At 36.6% G+C, this 22,242-nt stretch overlaps 2 protein-coding genes across 2 annotated transcripts; one reads left to right on the forward strand and one right to left on the reverse strand.

The window, feature by feature from the left end:
• Window positions 1-1,405: 1,405 nt before the first annotated feature.
• LOC136205630 (pentatricopeptide repeat-containing protein At3g22470, mitochondrial-like) lies at window positions 1,406-5,405 on the reverse strand. Its single transcript, XM_065996311.1, has one exon. It carries the CDS (start codon window positions 5,230-5,232, stop codon window positions 3,487-3,489), a length of 1,746 nt encoding a protein of 581 aa, XP_065852383.1. The 5' UTR covers window positions 5,233-5,405; the 3' UTR covers window positions 1,406-3,486.
• Window positions 5,406-10,599: 5,194 nt separating this feature from the next.
• On the forward strand, window positions 10,600-13,527 carry LOC136205258 (uncharacterized). The gene is made up of 2 exons (XM_065995778.1): window positions 10,600-10,842; window positions 13,040-13,527. The coding sequence occupies exons 1-2, from the start codon at window positions 10,642-10,644 to the stop codon at window positions 13,238-13,240; spliced, it is 402 nt and encodes a 133-aa protein (XP_065851850.1). The 5' UTR covers window positions 10,600-10,641; the 3' UTR covers window positions 13,241-13,527.
• The last annotated feature ends 8,715 nt before the right edge of the window (window positions 13,528-22,242 follow it).

Consider the following 22,242-nt stretch of genomic DNA (forward strand, 5'->3'; position numbering starts at 1 on the left):
CCGGACCCTCGCTCAGCGGGGACGCGTAATGCGACCGGGCCGCCCTTTTTTTTAAGTGTCTAAGAATATCAGCTAAGGTACATACAAAAGAGAGGACGATCCATTAGAAAAGCATGCTGCAGAACCTCCCACTCCCCAATGAGTACCAACAAAAATGGGCATGATATTTATAATCTTGTGTACAAGGATGAATGATCTCTCACCTTCTAGTCATTCCACCATTTATGTTTGCTATGAGACTCAGCCCAATCACTCATAGATGAATTCAGTAGACGGAAACTTGCTCATTCGGTTTTCTCACATTTTCATTTTCATCTTCTTCAATCTTCTTTTCTCCATAAGGAGCACGAAGCATCCCTACCCACTACCTTCTTCAAGTAGAAGTCAGAATTTATAGAAAAAAAACATAGCCAAACAGAACCTGAATTAGAAATTCTATTTCTCACAAACAATACTGAGCGTTGCACTCAAACTCATACAGAAATCAGACAATTTCAAGGCATTAGGAACTCAGCTTGAAGAATTCTGTTCATATGAACCAAGTACTCACTAGTAAACATCCTCATATGAAGAAACTACTAATGGTACCATCAAACAACAAGTCTAATTGCGAACTCTATTAGGGATCAACTTGCTCATTTGCATCTCACGAACTTTATGTGGTGACAACACAGTTCTACCATTGATAGCCCCTCTCTCTCGCTCTCGCTCCTTACAGGGATCCTGCCATATTTGTCCCTTAAAACAAGATTCATTTATCTCAACCAACCTTCAAACAGATAAAAGAACTTACTAAAAACAGAATCTCAACCAGAAATCCTATTTCTCACAAATATACTCAACATCCTATGGCAAAGTGAACATAACAATATGAGTTCCTCTTCTATTGTGCTCTCTTTGACATCAATGCATGCCTTTAATATTGTGATAATTAGAAGAAAAATGAGGTGTCTATCAAATTATATTTATTTATTTTTGTAAAAAGAAAAACAGAGACACACAGAATCTCAACCACAGATCCTATTTCTCACAATTAATACTCCATTTCCTTAAGGTTAAATTCAATATAATCTAGAAACAACAATAATACACAATGAAACAAAGTCATGACAAAAAGAAAGGGATAAAAATTCAGAGAAATTAAAGGTGAGAGGTCGAGATAAAGAAATGTTTTCCAATAATATCAAGTTATGATGAATCTATTCCACAAGTAAACAAACGAAATCAGAAAAGTTCAAGGCATTAGGAATTCGGTTTGAAGAATCCAGTTCATTTGACACAATTACACACTAGTGCGTCACAGAAGCAAAACATCTCATATGAAGAAATTACAACTGAGAACATCAAAATGCCAGTCTAGTTGCAAAGTTTGACGGAGAAGTGCTTATATCAACATAAAAAAAAGGGCGGCCCGGTCGCATTACGCGTCCCCGCTGAGCGAGGGTCCGGGGAGGGGTCCCACCACAAGGGTGTATTGGGGGCAAGCCTTCCCTTGCCAATTTAATTGGCAAGAGGCCGCTCCTAAGACTCGAACCCGTGACCTCTGGTCACACGGCAACAACGTTTTACCGTTGCGCCAAGGCTCGCCCTCTGATGAGAATGAGAATGAGAATGAGAATGAGAATCTGATGAGAATGAGAATGAGAATGAGAATGAGAATCTCTGAGTTATAACAACTGCCCTATAACTGTCAAGGGCAAGTGATCCTATTTTATTCAAGAGGCAAAGGCCAAACACAACACACAACTATACCACACACAGAAATATAGAATAGTATATGTACTGAAAAAAGGAAGCTTGAGATGATATGTGTCTGAGAAAAAGTTGTTATAACATTGAAACATGAGATATCTAACTGCAGTTCGATTAAGTTCACCTATTCAGAATATGCATATGTGAAAGAAACTTCAACAACTCATCAAATTACATTCAGTACAAATGGTACAAATATTATTTCTAACCATTTAAATAAACTAAAACAAAACAAAACAAATCCACTATAAATAAATAGAAACCCAGCAATAAAACTTCAAACACATCGCACCGTGTTAAACACGAAAAAGAATTACTAATGCAGCGCTTTTAATCTTTTAACCTTGAAATCCTTTAGGGTAGATTTACAATTTTTCCAGAATGGCATCGTTCTTGCAAGATAAGTCCATTACCAATGCTACTGTTGTGTTATCTGCTGAAAAGCCATGATCACGCATTTCACGAATTTGTAATTTTTAAACTGTTTTTTCCGGCTTCCTTTGCTGTTACTTCAGTAGGAATTTGTAATTTTTACTCCTAATACCCATTTTGTGGAATATGAGTGATTGATCAACAGGCTATACTAAAAAACCTAATTAAACATTTGCTTATGTGGTATGTAAATTTGCATCTAAGTATACCACATTACTCTACTCTATGCTCTAAACATAAAAGTTGGGTGAGGATGTGAAGCCTGGGATGGTTTTAATTTGTGTGATGCGTGTCATGTGACAGAAAAACGGGTTTAGTTCAATGTCGATGTGTGAATTCTGTCGCTCTTGCGTAGATGATATTTTACATAACTGCATCGATCCTAGAGAGTTTGATGATGCATTAATAAAAATGAAGCTCCTCAATCTGTAGAATTCTGATTGACCTGTAGCCAGCACAGTCTTGTCCACGACTATGAAATATGTAGCTACAACAACTGATATATGTGGCTATTTTAGGTAGTTCGCTTTCACCAAAGTGAATAGAAAATGTTTAATAGCACATAGATTTATAAATCACTTTCTGCCTATCCTTCAATAACTGCTTTCATTCAACTAGTTGTACTTGTATTTTGAATCAATGGTTTTCCATATTAACAAAATAGTAGTCAGACGATATACTATCATCTTTCATTTGATCCGTTAAACAACAAAAATCAGCATTATATTAGAACAACCATACTATAATCTTTTCTACAAGGATCAATGATTTCTCTACAAATATTACACGAAAAAAATCTCAAGTAGAACAGAACAACCACAGCAGAGCTAAAAACACTTCATGGATAGATATAGAGATGCACCTTGAGATATTGATCCACAGCATCTTTGCTTTAAGCGCTGAATCAACCTCAAACAGAATGTGAGTAGCACATATAAAAAATATACATACAGCTAATTAAGAGTCTCATATTTACCACACACAAAAACAAAAATAACATAAGCTGTAGAAAAGCATCATATTCATTAGCACTAAAAGATCAGAGTTGTTATTCAAAGATCAACATCAAATAAGCCAAGAAACATCCTAATGGACTTCCTCTCTCTGTCCACAACAAAGTAATCAACATCAGAGATACTATCAGAGTATGGTAGTAAGGGACTTAAATAGACATACAAAGAGAGAAACATCATTCAGACAAGCGATATAGTAGCACTAATGGGATGCAAATAAATATTATCTAAATATGCTGTCACCAAGCAACAAACACAACAACTCTTTTAATCTTTCCTTAGCATAGATTTACAAATTCTTCAGAATGTCATAGCCTTTCTTGCAAGATAGATCCAATACCATAGCTATCGTAGAGTTATCTGCTGAAAAGCCTTGATCACGCATTTCACGAATAAGTTCTATTGCCTTGGACTGATTGTTGTGCCCAAGAAATCCTCGAATAATAACATTGTAAGAGCCACTATTTGGTGAGCAACCAATTTCTTCCATTTCCCTAAAGAGATTATAGGCTTCATCCATCAATGCCTCTTTGCAAAGTCCACTAATTATTATATTATAAATTTGAACATTAGGCTGCAACCCTTCAACAGAAAGCATAGAAAATAATTTCTTTGCATATTTCAACCTCCCAGCTTTGCACATCCCATCCATTAGAATACCATACACAAATATGTTAGGCTTCAACTTGCTCTCCTTCATTTCATGCAGTAGGCCTAAGGCAACATCAAAACATCCATGCTTACAGAAGCCATGTAGCAAACTTGAGTAACTTACTATATTTGGAAGATAGCCATGAGCACACAAGTCTTTAAAGAGTTTCATGGCTGCCCCGGGACCTCTTGTAGAGCAAAAGCCACGTATAAGAGCATTATAAGTATAATTGTTAGGCCTTAAACCTTTAAGGGGCATTTCATCCAGAAGTTGCTCTGCCTCGTCAATCATTTTCCATTTACAATACCAATGAATCATTATATTATAAGTACGAACATCAGGATTACAATCCTTGTTTGTCGTCACATTGAACACTTTCCTAGCTTGATGCATCTGCCTATCCAAACCAAATCCATCTATCAACGAATTGTAAGTGATAACATTGGGCTCTATACCCATCTGAATCATTATTCCAACCACACATCTAGCTTTATCCACCTTTCCTTCCTTACATAATTCATCAACAAGCATACTGAAGGTTACTATATCTGGTGCTATATTCAGATCCAACATTTCATTGAACAACGTAGAAGCTTTTCTCCACTGACCCGAATAGCATAAACCGTGAATTAAACAACTGTAAGTAACAACATTCAACAAAATTCCTTCCCTTTTAATCTTTGAGAATAGATGAAATGCTTCGTCAACCTGACCATACTTACAAAGACTATCAATAATAGAACTGTATGTCACCACATTAGGCTGGCAACCTCTCCTAGCCATTTCTTCGAGCAAACCAAATGCCACATTGAATTTTCCCATTTTAGACAAAGAATTGACAATCGCATTATAGGTCTTCACATCAGGTTGATATCCTATTGCAACTATCTTATCAAAACAATTGACTGCTTCAATAAGGTTACCTTGTATACATAAACCATTAATCAAAGTAGTAAAGGTTACAATGTCAGGCTCTAAACCAATTTTGCACATCTTCCCTAAAACAGAGAATCCAAAATCTACCCGGTTTAAATGGCAAAAGCAATTAATCAAAATATAAGCAGTATAAACATCAGGTCTAATACCCACGGATTCCATCTGCTTGGAGAAAGAAAGGACAGTATGGAGATGATTCATTCTAACAAGTGCAGATAACAATTTGTTAAACTGAATAACAGAAGGCGGCGGATTCATACAAAGCATGTGGTTGAAGGAAGAAATTAGATCGGGAAAGCTGTATTGGGTTTGAGCTCCTCTTAGTTTTGAAGAGGTGGAGTAAGGAGCATGAAGAAGAGAAAATGAAAAGGTAGAAATAGGCGTTACCTTATAATGAAGATGAGATGAAAAAGCAGTGAGAAGGCGTCTGGTGCTGCAGCTTAGCATGGTGGATGGAATGTTAGGGTTAGGAAATAGAATGGAAGGGTGTGAAAGTGTAAAGAATAGCAAGGAAATCAATGAACAACTTCCTGAAATGGAAGTGTAAAGAGATTGGGGATAGAAATCGCAATTAGGTGAAAGCGTATGTTTTGGATCTCATAATCAAAATATTGTGAGCTGTAAATTAGGTTTTAAAGATACTAGAGAATGTATCAGTAGTATCATATATATTCACGGATGGATCTAGTCTGAAATGCCCCGGATTCAACCCGGCCAAGCTTGTTAAAACCCGTCTATTTAAGTGAGTTTGGGATTTATAAAAGGCCTAATGCATAAATAACCCTTTAAATTTGTTCAAATATTACAACTGTCCCTCCAATTTTCAATTGTAACAACTTACCTCTTAAACTTATTAAATTATAAAACATAACCCCAATTGAGAATTTTTTTTTACCCCGTACTTGAAGCAATCGTAAAATCGTTTCTCCGGATTCGTATCACGCTAAAGATCTTATTATCACACTCCACGAGCATTGTAGATTTTGTATTTTACGTGTTTCTTCAATTGCAGTTCATGTCAGCAATTTGAGGTTATGTTTTACAATTGAACAAGTTTGAAGGGTTATGTTTACAATTGGACGAGTTTGAGGGGTAAGTTGCTACAATTGAAAGTTGGAGGGGGCAGTTACAACATTTGGACAAATTCAGGAGGTTATTTGGTGAGCTAACACAAGGCCAAAGCTCAGTTGGCAAGGGGGAAGGGAGAGAGACTACGAACAATTTTGGAAACCCAACGGAGAGAGAAAGAGATGAAATGGTTAGTCTTTTTTATACGAACCATGTACTATCGCAGCTCATTCCCAGATATTTATCAAAGATCGGGATCGATCATGTCTGGGTCCGACTATAGCGGACCTCTAATACTAAACTTTATTGACTCATTTATATAATAGGATTATTGGTGAATCGCCTTTGCCTTTTCATCTATTGAAATAAAGACTTTAAAATTTTAAAACTTAATATTAAAATCACTTAATTTTTTAAGCCGATTTTTACAAAACTTAATTTTAAAATTTTATTTAAGCCGATTATTAGTTGGAAGTGGGAAATATATCTTACAGAATTTTTACAAAATGTTGATTTTTCTTTTTTTAGGCCTTTTTAAAAATAGCACATACCGATCCAATTTGATCCGTCTATAATACTAATTCATAAATTTATATACTTATAAATTAATATATCTTTTTCAGAAAATTAATATTTATTTTTTAGTATAAATTTTATTTTTGTTATTAAAAAATATATATTAGGTTAGTTTATATGGGTAGGATTGGAATCTAATTTTCGAGCCCATCTAAATTAACAACCGACCGTAATGGACTGGGCTGGTTTAGACTCGATATTTATATTTATATATAAAAGTCCGCTGAGCTTAGTCTATGAACATGTCTTATATCTATACTATCTACTAAATCTATAAATAGATTTGACACGTGACACTTCTAAAATTTGTATTTGTTGATGTGTTAAATTCAGGAAGCACAGAGTTGAAACTGCACTTTTTAACTTCCTTCTAAACTACTTGCATAACTGTTCACCTTCTCTTCACTCAACTTTTTCATGATCTCAACTTCCATCTGCACTCAATCCATATTGTCATTTTCTCTATCTACATGTTTTTTTAAATTCAGTTTAGTTAGTGATTTATTTGCCCATATCCCTAACAAAATGTGTAATCTTAATTTTCGAATGTAAGCTGCTATATACCGTATCCAAATTCCGATCCACCGTCCATTTGTGACATATTTGTCCTCCTCACTTTTTGAAACAAGAAAGTGGAATTTTCTCAAATCCTCTCTACCTTCTTTGCATTTTCTCTCCAAAATCATAAACCCGAACAACAATAATTGAAATTATGAAAATAATTGATATGTGACAATCCGAACCACGAAAATGGATGATTACGAGTCGGAAATATTAAGATTTATATTTTTTATCAAAGAACTCATGAAAATAATACATATTTTTCATGACGATTTTGCACTTTTCGTCACAAAAAATAGGAGAATTTTTAATTTTTCGTCACAAAAAATTGAATGATTTAGTATTTTTCGTCACTAAAATTTTTACGATTTTGTATATTTCAAAATTTAATCTAAACGGATGCGTCATACCACCCGACCCATGGCGGGAACGGATGTGGCATACCGCCCGACCCATGGCCGGAACGGATGCGGCATACCGCCCGACCCATGACAGGAACGGATGCGGCATACCGCCCGACCCATGGCGGGAACGGATGCCGCATCCGTTTAGGCTAAATTTTAAATTTTCTCTCAATTTTTTTTTTTCAATATTGACAAACTTTTTATGGCAAGAGCAAAATTGTCTAATGGAGACGGTGGACCAGAATTTGGATGCGGTATATAGTAATACCCTTTTCAAATTCATTTTGGGTTTTAAGATGGTTCAATTTATCGCTAAATAAAGATTATTTACAATCTTGTGGAAAAAAAAAAAAAAAAAAAGGTCGAAGCTTTAAACTCCTCATTTCAGTCCTCTTCGTTTGCTTTTGCATTAATTTTTCAACGTCCTAATATAACCAGTTTCACTGGCGTGAAACACAAATGATACTTTCAATTTTATTGATATTTGTGATTTCAATTTTGTGGATGGTGTGTGGAATTTCAATAGTAATTTTTTGGTTACATCTCATAATACATATTTATGCATAATTGAATATAAGTTTTAAATTGAAACTTAGAATTTATGGATACGTTTTCAATTTTTTGATTGAAAGTTTTAAATTGAAAGTTTTTGTAGAGACTATGGTCCTGTTTGGGAATTAGCTGTTAGTTGTTAGCTGTTAGCTGATTACATTAGCTGATTTGACTAGTTGTTTGTGTAGATCTGTTTGGTAAAAATTAGCTGATTGATAATAGCGGTTTGTACAAAAAGACGAATAAGGACATTTGGCTGGAGGAGGAGTCTATCTATTAGGGTTAAAGAAGTTCATTAATTTTAATATTGCAAAACGCTAATTGAAAAAGCTCATAAAATGAGTCTTTTCTAAATTAGCGTTTTCATCCTAAAACTCTCTCCCAAACCTCTCTGCACCAAACACTCTAATCAGTGGTTTCAGTGGTCAAACCGCTAAAGTTGGTCAAAACCGCTTTTTTTATCCCAAAAAACGTTCTTTACCAAACAAGGCCTATGTTTACTTTGTATGTTTTAAATTGATTTTTTTTTTCCAACGATTCAACTTCAACTCAAGATTTTCAAACTATGCAGGTAATCATAGATGTGGAGAATAAATTTAAAAAAAAAATATAAGTAATTTTTAATATTTCTAACGTAGATAGTGAGGAGTAATTTTATTATAACCTTTAAAATAAGAAAAATGAAGTCATGGTTCTTCATCTTCCATTTCCTGCTCGTTCGAAGAAATGGTGATTCTACATTATTTTCATCGTTTTTCCCAGTTTATCATATTGGGTTCATAAAAAAATGTAAGTATATACTGTTTTTTCTGCGTTTTTTTCCATAAATCCACTTAGCATGTGCGGTTTTCGCGAGGTCTTCGGGGAGAAATTTATCGATTTCACTTCGTGAAACGCTGATTACGTGAAGTTTGCGAGGTAATTCGATAAATTTCTCTCGCAGACTCCGCGAAATCATCATTTCGCGAAATTAGAGAGTCACATTTCTCCTCGCAGACTCCGTGAAATCATTGTTTCGCGAAGCCAGAGCGTCACATTCCTCCTCGCGGACGTCGCGAAATAATTGTTTCGCTAAGTAAAATCACCTTCTTCCTTGCACATTTATGTTCGCATACTTAGCGAATCATCGTTTCTCGAAGCCAAATCTTCCTTTTTCTGACTAACACGATTAAATTTTTCTGAAGGTGGTTGAATACATAATATTCATTCCTGGAAGCTGGTGTGTTAGGGTGCCATGAGAGACATTCATTCAAAAACGCCTGGACTTCCAACCATCGGTCGTGAATAAAAGTCTACACCGTGGGACACGTCCATTCCTCGGTGGTTAATAAGCGCTTATGTGTCATAAGACATCCATCCATCTGTCGTGAATAGTAGCCTATGTATAATGAAGTGATTTGTTAGGAGTTTATTGTGGCAATCTTAGTGAATAGTAGCCTATGTATTATGAAGTGATTTGTTAGGAGTTTATTGTGACAATCTTGTTCTAATTTTTGATGTTGTTGTGATTTTAATGTTGTTATTGTGGCAATCTTGTTGTAAATTTTGATAATGTTATGATTTTAATGTTAGAATCCGTTGTTGTTTGCCCTTTTTTGTTATATACCACTTCGCGAATTAGCTTCAAAACACATCCAGGCTTCGCATATGCGAACTAAATTCATCAAGCAAACCAAACATTAGATTTGTAGGCTTCGCAGTATTCGCATATAAACCCAAACATTTACTTCGCAGACTTCGCATAATATGGAATATGCGAAGTCAGACGGGAGTGGGGCGAGTCGCGCGTAAATATTAAGGGTATTATAGGAAAGTCACACAAAATCAATCTAGATATGTAGTAGGTTGAGTAAATGAGTTAAATATATAAATGAGCCTCTCATTTAACCAATTTTTATAATTTTCTCTTAAAATAATACAGTGTTACCTCTAATATTGTAACAAAAAGCAAATATATCTCAATCATGAATTGTGTCATTTGCGCTCCACATTCATATGTGCGTCATTTTATCATTTATTAGAAGAAATAACAATATATGTAAAAAATTAAAACTTAAAAAATTATATTATATTTTTGGGTAAATAACACCCATGGCTATTCAACTTGTTTTTTTTAACGGTATGATATAAAACTTTAAAACTTAATATTAAAATCACTTAATTTTATAATTTTTTTTTTTACATTCGGAGCCATTAAACTTTAATTAATTTCTTAAAATGACGTTAACGATCTCAAAATAAAAATATTCAAAAATTAAAGTTATTCAGAACGACATTTACCATGAAACCATATTTTTTTTATTTTTCAAAATCATCATTTTTAGAGTTTTATCTCTTTAAAAATTCACCATCTCCTAACCGAACACACCTAAATGACCTCAAAAAAAAAAAATCAAGAATTAAAGTTGTTTAGAATATCATTAACTCTTGAAATTTTTTATTTTTAGACCGTCAATAGTCATTTTGAGGTGTCGAGTGATCACATGTGTTAAGAAACGTGTAAAATAGAGTGGTTTTAATGTTAAGTTTTGAAGTTCAGTAGTCATGGTGTTATAAAAAAACAAAGTTTAGTGGCCATGGGTGTAATTTACCCTTATATTTTTAATAAATTGGAAAAAAATTAAAAATTAAAAATTAAAAATCCTCGCATAATTCACTTCCAGAAGTGCAAAGCAGAGCTGAAAAGGGTTAAAAAATGTCGTTCCTATGGGAGAAGAGCGAATCATGGAGATGGTTAGTAAGGAGAACCAGAGACTCAAGGTCTTTCTTTTTCACCTTCGCCACCGTCTGTGGCGTCATTCCGGGTGTCATCGGCTACTGCGTCATGCAACTCACTAGCTCGCAGAATCCGGAGCTTGAGGAACGCCTCCGCCGCAACGCCCGCCCTGAATCCATTGTATGCTTCTTCATTTTAATCTGTAGTTTAGTTTTATGATTATTCTACTTCTTCTGCTCCTTTAATCAATTAGGGGTTTAGATCAATCGTTGGGATTGAATTTGATTTTGGGTTTCCTGGTTTTGATCCCAATTTAGATGGATTAGGGATGCCATGTTGAAAAGTAATGATTATTAGTTCTTAATTCTGCTATTGATTGTTGTGGTGTCAATGAAAACCAGGAAGGTAGGGTATGCTTCAATTTCTTTCTTTCTGAAACTGACTCTATTTGCTCTAATTTTTGGTTGAATTTCGTTTGAATTCTTGTTTCTTTTTTGTGCATTGCTTGATTCATTGTAAAAGTGTTCGTTTGTATTTCTAATTAGTAAAAATATGCAGTTTTAGTCTTGTGGTTATATTAAGCCTTTGGTTCTCCTTTTTGCAACTTTAGTTCAAAGAGTAGGTATATTGTGTTTAGTTAAGATTTAGAAACAATTGCTGATAGCTAATACATTAGGAGCACTTCTACTTCCAACTAATCTAATTGGCCCTGAACTTTGGAGATGTCTAGTTTGTTCACTGAACTTGGTTAATTGCCTCCTGAATGCGCTTAAAATGACACGCCCTTCAATTTGTCCAAATCACCACTTTGCTCGACCATGTAAGATTTAGGGGGAGTTAATCATTTTTTAAGCAAGTTCATGGTCTAATGGGACATCTCAAAAGTTCAGGAACTTGGCCAAATAAGCCCATTGGCCCTGAACTGAACTTTGGAGATGTCTCATTTGTTCCCTAAAATTGCTTAAATTGACCTATTGCCTCCTGAACGTGCTTAAAATGAAATGCGCTTCAATTTGTCCAAATCACCTTTGCTCCGCCATGCAAGTTTTAGGGAGTTAATCATGTTTTAAGCAAGTTCATGGTCTAATGAGACATCTCAAGAGTTCAGGGGGCAATCGAATTATTAGGCCAAGTACAATCTACTACCAGTAAGTAAGTAACAACAAACAACTGCCAATGACAATAAACGGTAAACAACAACTAAACATGCTATTAGAATAAGCCGAACTAGAAAAATAAGAAGGATTCTTTCAATAGAGAAAACTATTTCTCATTGTTGGATAGGAAAGTAACAACTGCTATGGTTGTATGTTTATAGTATTAACCTTTGACCATTTATTCCCTTTACAAGCTTTTTTAACCTGCTAGTTCAAAAAGATGATGGGAGGCCATGACCTTAAGCCTTTTTTTTCCATTTCTTTCATATCATCTTTTGTTATTGGCAAATAAATCCTAAAAACAAATCTAAGCAGTAGCATTAAAAAAAGAAATAATCAATAAAAAAATAGAGTGATTACATAGACAAGAATTTATGTCAATGGTTGCACTAGTTTCTCATTAGAAATGTCTGAGTCACTTAGGAATTAATTAAAATTAGAGGAGATGTGTTTATTCATAAGGAAGAGAATGGGCAGAAAAACTCAGGCTTGGGCCTGGGCGTTAAATATAACTTTCATTCCAGTCGCACCCCCCTAGATATCCTTGCAAGGGAGCTACCCTTTGATCCTTGCTCATTGACCAAGTAGCGTAGAATTATGTGCGGGACAAAGCAAAGCTTGTTTTAAAGCATTTGGGATAGCGAAAACTTGCAACTTCCCCGATCTTTCCTTAAACCCCATAGAGACTCCACAAGGTGCTTCCCCCTTAGAATTCCACCAGCAATGCGGTCAACAATCAAACAAGGCAAATAAGCACACTTGCTCCACACACTCAACAAGTCCTAGTTTAAAGAGCCATCCTTATTGTTTGCTTAGCTCATGGGGAAATGATTCAACCATACCTCATTCTAGGGTAAAATACATCCTTGAACTCTCAATTCCGGCGTTACAAACATAATGGCTCCTGAGCTTTAAAACTAGACATAGAAGTCCTTGAACTTTGACACATACTAACATAGTGATTTAGAAGCCGAATTCGATTCCCCTCCATTCATATTTGACATATTTGAGCTAAAAGTTTTCTCTTGCTTGCTTTTTTTTTTAATTGCAGTGAAATCACCATAAACTTCGAATTCATCTTGTGAACTTCCCTCCCTCATTCTTTAGGTTAATTTTGTGTCATACGCTGTATTACCTTGTTCCAAGCATGCTCTCTCCTATCTGAAACTGATATAATTAATATCTTCACAAATTTTGTTTTGCTTGAATCTGTAAATTAGATGATGGGGAAAGTCAATCAAGAGAGACTAGCAGAGTACCTTGGGGAGCTGAAGCGAAAGGAAGATACGAACGACCGGTATGTTGCTGCTCTGAGAGGTGAGACACTAACCAGGAAACCTTATGTGAGAATTCAACCATTACCAAAGCAAAGCGACATCGAAGCTGACAAGGAACAGAAGATCATCAACGACAAAAAATAGATCAGAAGGCAGCCATGCTGGTGCATTACCTTCTTTTTATTAGTATCATTAAATGGTGGCAAAGCATGAAATAGCTCGATTCTTTTTGCAATGTTATGCAACATGTACCATACTGGTTTCGTGTAGGAATATTCGACTAGGTAGACTTGTTTACCAGGTTCAATCTTTAGTTGATATTTTACGTTTTGCTTGAAATCAAGTTTGTTCATTTGGTAGATATTTTGTATTTTGCTTGAATTGAGTTTCTTCACTGGTCGAAAATAATCAAAAGCTATCTCTGTTTATTACCATGTGGCTACAGTTGAAGGCCAAGTCAAGCCGTTGGTGAGACAAATAGAGTAGGTCTGCATTCAAGTAGAGGTGTCAAAATAGTTCACAGCTCATTTAACGACCCCTGTGTAACCCGCAAAACACGATATAAATTAGATATTATTGGTGTCTTTTTTGTTTGTGTTTTTTGGGGTAAACAGATATTAGATTAGATTTAGCATGTTGAATTTTTTGTTTTAAATTATATTTTAATTATATTTAGTTTTTTTCTTTTAGAAAACTGGATTTAGTTAATTAGGTTAACGAGTCAACCCGTATAACTTGTTTAATAATGGGTTGTGTCATGTCAATCCATTTATGGATTTAGTTAATTAGGTTAAACGAGTCAATCCGTATAACTTGTTTAATAATGGGTTATGTCATGTCAATCCATTTATTAAATGGGTTGTTCAACCCGTTTACTAAATGTGTTGGATTATGTCAACCCATTTACTAAATGAGTAGTGTCTATTTTGACAAACTCTACATTCAAGTTAGAAGGGATCCAAATTATAAGTTACTTGAGGAGGCACAGCTCCTCCAAATTGGGCACAAAAGCCAGGTGTCCCTTCCGGAGAAACAACCAGTTTCCTTAAACTAGCTTAAAATGACCTATTGTTCTCCTAAAGTAATCAACTGATATTCTTAACTTGCTTAAAGTAAGTTGCTTCTCACTTTGTCCAAAGACAAATTCCTACTTGCTCAAGTCATGTAGGCACTTAGAAGGCTAAGAATATATTATGCCTAAAAATCCCATCCACCTTTCATTTTTTTTTATTAATTCAATACAATTAGCGAGTCTTGGCTATAAAAAAGGAGCGGAATCAAGTATCCACATGCTCCGAGACTGTGATGCTAGCAAGCAATACTGGCGGAACTTGAACAACACAGCGACATTGACAGATTTTTTCGACCAGGATATTGAAGCTTGGCTGTGGAAGAATTTGTAAAGCACCGATACAAGAATAGGAATATATATATATATCTAGAGACAAAAAAAAAAAAAAAAGGTTACGTGAAGAATTGTACTACTTGGTGTAATTGTATTGACAATGAAGACAACCACAACAATCAAAAGAAAAGCAACGAGATTATGGTGCATTGGAGCAAACGGCATACCGGTGGGTTAAATTAAACACAGACGGATCTTATAGCACTGATTCAAACAAAATTGGAGCAACAAGTCTATTGAGGAATCACAATAGGGTGTGGATTATAGCCTTCCAACAAAATATTGGTAGAGGAGATAGTTTCGTATAGACTTGTTCATGGACCAGGCCGGGCCTAATCGGACTTGTCACATAATTACTTTGTCCAAGCCCAATTAAGCCCTGCATTATATTTATATCGGGTTCGGGCCGGGCCGAGCTAAAAGAACTAATTCTCAAGCTCAATCCGGTCCGGCCCAACTAATATCTTTATATTTTTAAAAATTAAAATTAAACTAAAAAATTATACTATAGATATAAATAATAAAATACAATAAACTAAATTTTAGATGATTATTTTAATAAAAATCAATTAATGCAAATCCTAAATAATAAAAAATACTTTTTTGAGAGTAATAAATAAAATAGTAATAAAAATATGTACATGTTCACCAATTTTAAATCATATAATATATGATTTGTAAATTTTTATGTTAAGAAATTTTAAATTTTTATTTTTGCAATATAAAGTTTACTAAACTATAAAAGTTACGAAATTAAAATTATTATTAAAATTTCGGGCCGAGCTGGACTGAGCCTAAGTTTTGAGATAAATCCTAAATTCAACCTACTCTATATACGGGGCTAAGCGGGCTTGAGCCGGACCGAATCTATTACGAAACATGTATATCTAAGCCTAGTCTTTGAAAAGCGAGCTTGGACGGGCTGGGCGAGTCAGTGGGCTTTTGAACATGTCTAGTTTCGTAGTGGAACTATGAGGCATATACAGCGGGCTGAAAATGATAGTGGAAGAAGGCTACCAACTTATACAAGTTGAATCTGACTCCCTAGAGATTATCAACATCCTCAATGATTTACAAGAAACATGGAAGTTAGATCCGCAACGGATGATAATCCAAGCGATACTGGATTTCAAGAATAAAGTTACCATGTCGCATATTTATCGAGGAGCAAATAAATGTGCCTACTGGATACCATAATCCGCCATACACAAGAACATAGGGATTACTCGACTGATTGAACCTTCGGACGATATGTGTCATCTCCTTCAAGCAGATTATATGTGTATTGTGGATTCGAGATTCATCTCGGAGATCTTGACAAGTTTTTTGTTTTATTTTTTCTGCTCTCTGTAACTTTCATTAAGAGACAAAAAGAAAAGAAAAGTACTCAGTTAGACGGGTCATGAACAAATTATTTAGGTACAAATATTAACTTAAACTATTACTTTGGCACAAAGATCAACTTAAACGAGTATATTAAATGAATTGGATTGTGTCGACCAATTTATTAAATGGGTCATGATATCAGAATATCGATTACTTTCTGTTTGCTAGCTTCAAATCATCTGAGAAGGAAAAAAACCAGTATCCTTAAATTTTCTTACAGTGGTCTATTAGTTCATTGAACTTGCTTAAAGTGACACATTTTGTGTTCAAATAATCTCTTATATTACTGCGTGGACTTAGAGAATTAATCATGTCAATTTAGGGTCCGTTTGTTTTATCTACGGTTTGTTGTTTGCTGTTACGGTTTGCTGTTACTGTTACGGTCTGCTGTTTGCTGTTGGAAAAAGCTGCTTTTCCAAAAAGACTGCTTTTCGGGTATAAAAGGCAAACATGACATCACTAACCAAACACCTAATGCTGCTTTTCAGATGTAAAGGCAAACAGGAGGTCACTAACCAAACACCTAAAACTCTCCCTTTTGAAGTAAAAGGGCAAAAGGAGCATGAAAAGGAGCAACCAAACACCCCCTTAAGTAAGTTCGAAAGGCTTACAAGACATTAAGGGTCAGTTTGTTTCACCTGCTCATATTTACTGTTTGCTGTTGCTGTTAGCCGTTATGAATAAACAGTAAATATTAGTTGATTTTTGTCTAAAAAACAGATGTTTCGAATTTTTACCAAACGTTTTTTTTTATTTTCTGTTTAGACTTAAAAGGTAAAAAACAGTTCCAAAAAATGGAAACAAACGGACACTAAATTTAAGGAGTCAAGCGATTTTTTCAAGTTAAGTATAAGAATGATTAGTTCCTAGTCACTTTTTTATTAGAAAAAAACATTATAGAGTCTATAAAGTTTTCAAAATTAATTATTAGTGGTTCCATCGAGAATTATGTTAGTTAAAATTTAAATTTTATACAAAATAATAAGTTTATCGAACATTATAAACATTAGGATAACTTGTGATATGAATAAACTTGTAATTTTATATAAAATTCAAGGCATCATTTTAAAAATAATTTGGATGATTCATAGATGGGTGCATTTTTTTTTGTTGCAAAAAAGTATTGCAAAATCAAGGATTTTTAGGCTCGTATTGCCAATTTGATCATTGATGACCTCAAAGTAGAAAATTTCAAATTCGTTTAGTACCATGTTTACTATGGAACCATATTTTAGATTATAATCAAGTTTGTAAAAATACTAAAGCTAGTTGGGTCGACATGATCCTCGATAATTAATCAGGGATTAATCGAGAATTAATCGAAATTGTATTTTTTATTTGTAAATCAACAAAAAAAAAATTATATAGATTCAATTAAAATATATATTATACTGTTTAAAAATACGTATATTAGTAACATATATTTTTAAAAATATGTAAACATTAATATTTCAATAAAAATATCATTGAAACAAGTCAAATTAACAGATAAAATATAATGTTCACAAATAATATAATTTAACAAAAGTTATTAAACAATGTCCTTAAAGTTCCATATCATTAAAACAAGTAGAGAACACATTTAAACCAAAATATTCGGAAATAATAAACACAATTCACGAATAACTATACGACAATGCTCAAAAGTGAATTATAATAAAACAAAAAAAAACTGATGATAACATTGTGATATTATCCCGAGGACCAAAAGAAGATATTAACCATGAGACATGCCGCAGCCGGCGTATCAAAGAGATTCAACGAAGCTGGTCTCCAAGACTATGCCACATAAGATCCACTGGCGGATCTCTAAGGCGAATCTCCTAGATCAGCGCCAATTCGCCTTATAACGGTCAGGTTAAACACGGCAGTAAAAGCCATTAAATGAGCTATCAATTGGCCAAACGTCCATCTTAAAGGAAACCTGTAACCCGCCATTAATGAAGCATTTATGGAACCAAGGAGTTACGACTTCCCCACTATATAAATAGCCTACGGCCAGGGCTATCAAAGGTACACATACTTTTCATATTCTCTAAGCTTTGTCAATTCAGTTTATTCTCCCATTCTCTACTGACTTTGGCATCGGAGCTTCCCCCCGTCGAACCCAACGACGCCCCCCACAGAGACGAACTCCGATCAGAAATTCTCCACTTGTTATGGCATTCGAAGGAATATGGCAAGTGAAGATCAACACCCCACCTCGGGGATGGAAACTCCATTAGTAACACCATCCAGTCAGCCTATCACCAATGTTGTTCCAGCTGATCAGGCGGAGGGGAGTATGCCACCTGAAGCTTTTATCGATATGTGTGCTGGAGCAATTGGAAGGGAATTTGGAGCAGATATGGGTGCTCGTTTACGGTCGTTTATGATTATTCCTCCGGTCTGGAGTATGGCTTCTGCGTCGACCATTCCCCCATGGCCACATCAGATGGCCCTAGGCCCCAACGCCCAAAGCTCCTCATTTCTTCAAGCAATCGTAACGGATTCCCTGGTAACTACTACTATGCCAACTGGCGTTCCGCCAATTAATCGTGAATTATTTCCCAGCGTTCCCCGACGCATGAGGTCTGGACTCCCAGAAGGAGGTTCTGATTCGCGTAAGCATAAAAAACGAAGGACAGAGAAGCATCGTAAAACATCTTCGCCACGTAAGCAGGGTTCTTCTCGCAGAGGTAGGTCACCTCCATCTCTGGTACGACGACGTAGTATAAGCATCGTAAAACATCTTCGCCACATGTCCCTGCAGGAAACCAAGGAGGCAATGACCGATTAAATATTGGCGGATCAGGCGGAGGGGGATCAGGTGGTGGAGGATCAGGCAGAGGCGGACGTGGTAATGGAGGCGGATCAGGAGGTAGAGGCGGACGTTCACCATCAGATCCGTCATCTGGATCTAGCGATTCAACTTCTCCCAGTAGATCTCCAACTAGATCACCACGACGTAGACACCGGAGGCGAGAGCCAGAAAACTTTGAGGATCGAGTTAGGGCAACTGTGCTTCGTATGAATGAGGAAGATGCTAGACACAACCCATTCGCCAACAGGGATTCGCCCTTCACGGCCTGGATCGAGGCCGCGGAAGCCGCACGGAATCAAAAAATCCCTAATATTCCTCTTTACACAGGTACAGACAACCCTGAGGCCCATGCAAGGAAGTATCAGATGTTGCTCAGTCTTAACCATATTAGCGAAGCTGTACTATGCCGTGTGTTCATCACTACCCTGGGCGGGCCTGCATATGATTGGTTCCAATCTTTACCTCCAGGATCAATTGACAGCTGGGATCAGCTAAGCAGAGAATTTTGTGCTAAATTCGCCGGATGTATTCCTCTAGTCATCAAGTCACGCAAGCTTTTCGAGTTAAAACAGAAGGCGAACGAACCTCTCCGGGAATATGTTGATAACTTCAACAAATTATGCATACAGATTGTTGACGTGGACGTTTCTATAGCTGCAGAAGCTTTGGCCAAAAACACAACATGTAAAAGCTTGGAAGAGGATCTAATCCGGAGAAAACCTTGCAATATGGCAGATCTAATTGAACGATGCAAAGCCTTCATGGAGCTGGATGACATACGCCGAGAATCGTTATCTCCAGCCCATAAAACCAAAGGCGAAACTCACAATCGGGATCGTGAGAAAGACAAAGGTCAGGATTCTTCATCCAGAAACAGGCGCAGAGGCTCTCGAAACAAATCAACATTTGTTCCCACCTTTACTCCTCTCAATGCTTCTAAAAGTGAAATACTCATGTGGATCGAGAATAGCCAGCATAAACGGAGCATTTCATACCTCAATCCCAAAGGGGGGGGAGTACACTAATACTGGCAGAAATCCTAAAAATTATTGCAAATATCACAGAAAAAATGGCCATGACACAGACACGTGCTGGGAATTAGCCAGAGAAATTGAGAGGCTTATTGAGAGAGGAAAGCTAGACCGGTTCGTCCAAAATGATGGAAAGAAGGGAGATAGTGATAGATCCAAGGATGACTCAAAGAAGAAGGCAAAAGGAACTATCAATGTCATAGCAGGCGGACCCGGATATCAGCCCGTGCAGAAGAAAGCAAAAACCATGGCCTTGGATAAAGCCTCGCTTAATCGCCCATTTGATGATAGTGGTCCAGAAATCCCCCCACATGCAGATGCTCTGGTCATTACGATGATGGTAGAAGGCTGGAAAATGAAAAGAGTGATGATTGATACAGGAAGTTCTTGCAACGTCATCACAAGAGGAGCCTTTGCTAAACTCATGATTGATCCAATTCAGGTAGAAACTATAGTGGTCGACATCCTGGGCGTAACCGGACATACCATCCAAACAAAAGGGCAGGTAACTTTAGATTGTGAACTAGCGGATGAGGATCAAATCTGGAGAGGTGACCTAGAATTTTCTATCCTGGACGGATAATTAGCCTACAATATCATTCTTGGTCGGCCTTTTATCTCTGAAGCCGCAGCTCTTATCTCCATACGCCATCTAACTCTTTATATCCCCACGGTCAAGGGAGGTGTAATGATCAGAGGAAGCCAAAAAGTAGCTCAGGAGACGTACACGGCATCCTTAGCCATTCGCCCACAATCCCCAGGGGAAGATGAAGAAGATCTCGTGATAATGGCCTTGGGCGAGACAGAAATGTATCTTTTGGCGGATGAAAAGCAAGTACGAATGGCAAAAGGGCTTAAAGGAGAAATCAAGGAAGCAATCGCCAAAGTTCTCCATGATGCTGAAAGCGTCTTTGCTTGGAAGGATGAAATTCTCCCTGGAATTAATCCTGATATAATCACACACAAATTAAACATTGATAGCAATGCCACTCCAGTTGCTCAGAAAAGGCGAACACATGGCCCTGAAAGACAGAAGGTGATTGAGGAAGAAATCGCCAAACTTAAACGGGCAGACGCTATTGAAGAAGTATTGTATACCCAGTGGCTGGCGAACGTGGTTCTTGTTAAAAAACCTGGCGGATCATATCGTATGTGTATTGATTTTACAGACCTCAACAAAGCTTATCCCAAAGACAACTATCCTTTGTCATGCATCGATATCCTTGTAGACGGAACCGCCGGGCATGCCATGTACTCTTTCACCGATGTGAAATCAAGTTATCATCAGATTCCTATGGAGCCTTCAGATAGAATCAAGACTTCATTTGTAACTCACCAAGCTACGTATTGTTTTAAAGTCATGCCCTTTGGTTTGAAAAATGCAGGAGCCATATATCAGCGGATGATGAACAAGATATTCGCAAATAGCAAAGGAGACAACTTCTCTATCTATGTGGATGATATGATCATCAAAAGTACCACAGTGGAAAGGCATGCAGACGATGTGAAGGAGGTACTGGGCGTACTCCGACGTCATAATATCAAGTTGAATCCAGAAAAATGTACCTTCGGTGCCATATATGGAAAGTTTTTGGGTTACATGATTAGCCAGAAAGGAGTGAGCCCCAATCCAGATAAAATCAAAGCTATGCTAAACATGCAGGCACCGCAGAACGTGAGGGAGGTACAACGCCTTAATGGGCGGATCATAGCCTTGGGCAAGTTCATTTCTTGTTCGGCACGCAGATGTCAGCCCTTCTATGAGGTCATCAAGAAGCAAAAGGCATTTGAGTGGAACGAAGATTGCAAGCAAGCATTCGAGGGAATCAAGCGGCTCCTGACAGAGCCGCCCTTAATGAGTCGGCCATTAAAAGGTGAGAATCTTTACATGTACGTTTCAGTTACTGATAAGGCCATATGCACAATTATGATCAGGGAGGAAGATGGTCAGCAATATCCCATTTACTATGTAAGCAAAGTATTAAAAGATACTGAAACTAGATACTCCAAATTGGACAAAATGGCTCTAGCCATTGTCACCACTGCCATCCGGCTCAGACCTTACTTCCAAGCTCATACAGTTATAGTTCGGACACATATACCTATGAGAAAAGTGCTACAAAAACCAGACACTTCGGGGCGCCTGATGGAGTGGGCAATCCGCCTAGACGAGTTTGATGTGCGGTATGAGGGCCGATCAGCTTTAAAAAGTCAGGTCTTGGCAGACTTTGTAAATGAATTTACTGACGAAGGAGCAAATCTCCCAAAGGCTCCAGTAAAAGAGTGGACGATGTACACAGATGGGGCATCTTCATCAGACGGGGCAGGAATTGGCATTGTGATCCAAGGTCCTCAATACATAAAGCTACGTTACGCAGCCAAACTAGATTTTCTGGCAACTAACAATGTAGCGGAGTATGAAGCTTTGATATTGGGATTACGCCTATTGAAAGAGATTACTCATGAACGAATCGTAATCTATAGTGACTCCAAATTAATGGTCAATCAAGTGATTAAGAAT

The sequence above is a fragment of the Euphorbia lathyris genome, chromosome 9 (genome assembly GCF_963576675.1).
Source record: "Euphorbia lathyris chromosome 9, ddEupLath1.1, whole genome shotgun sequence".
Lineage (NCBI taxonomy): Eukaryota > Viridiplantae > Streptophyta > Magnoliopsida > Malpighiales > Euphorbiaceae > Euphorbia > Euphorbia lathyris.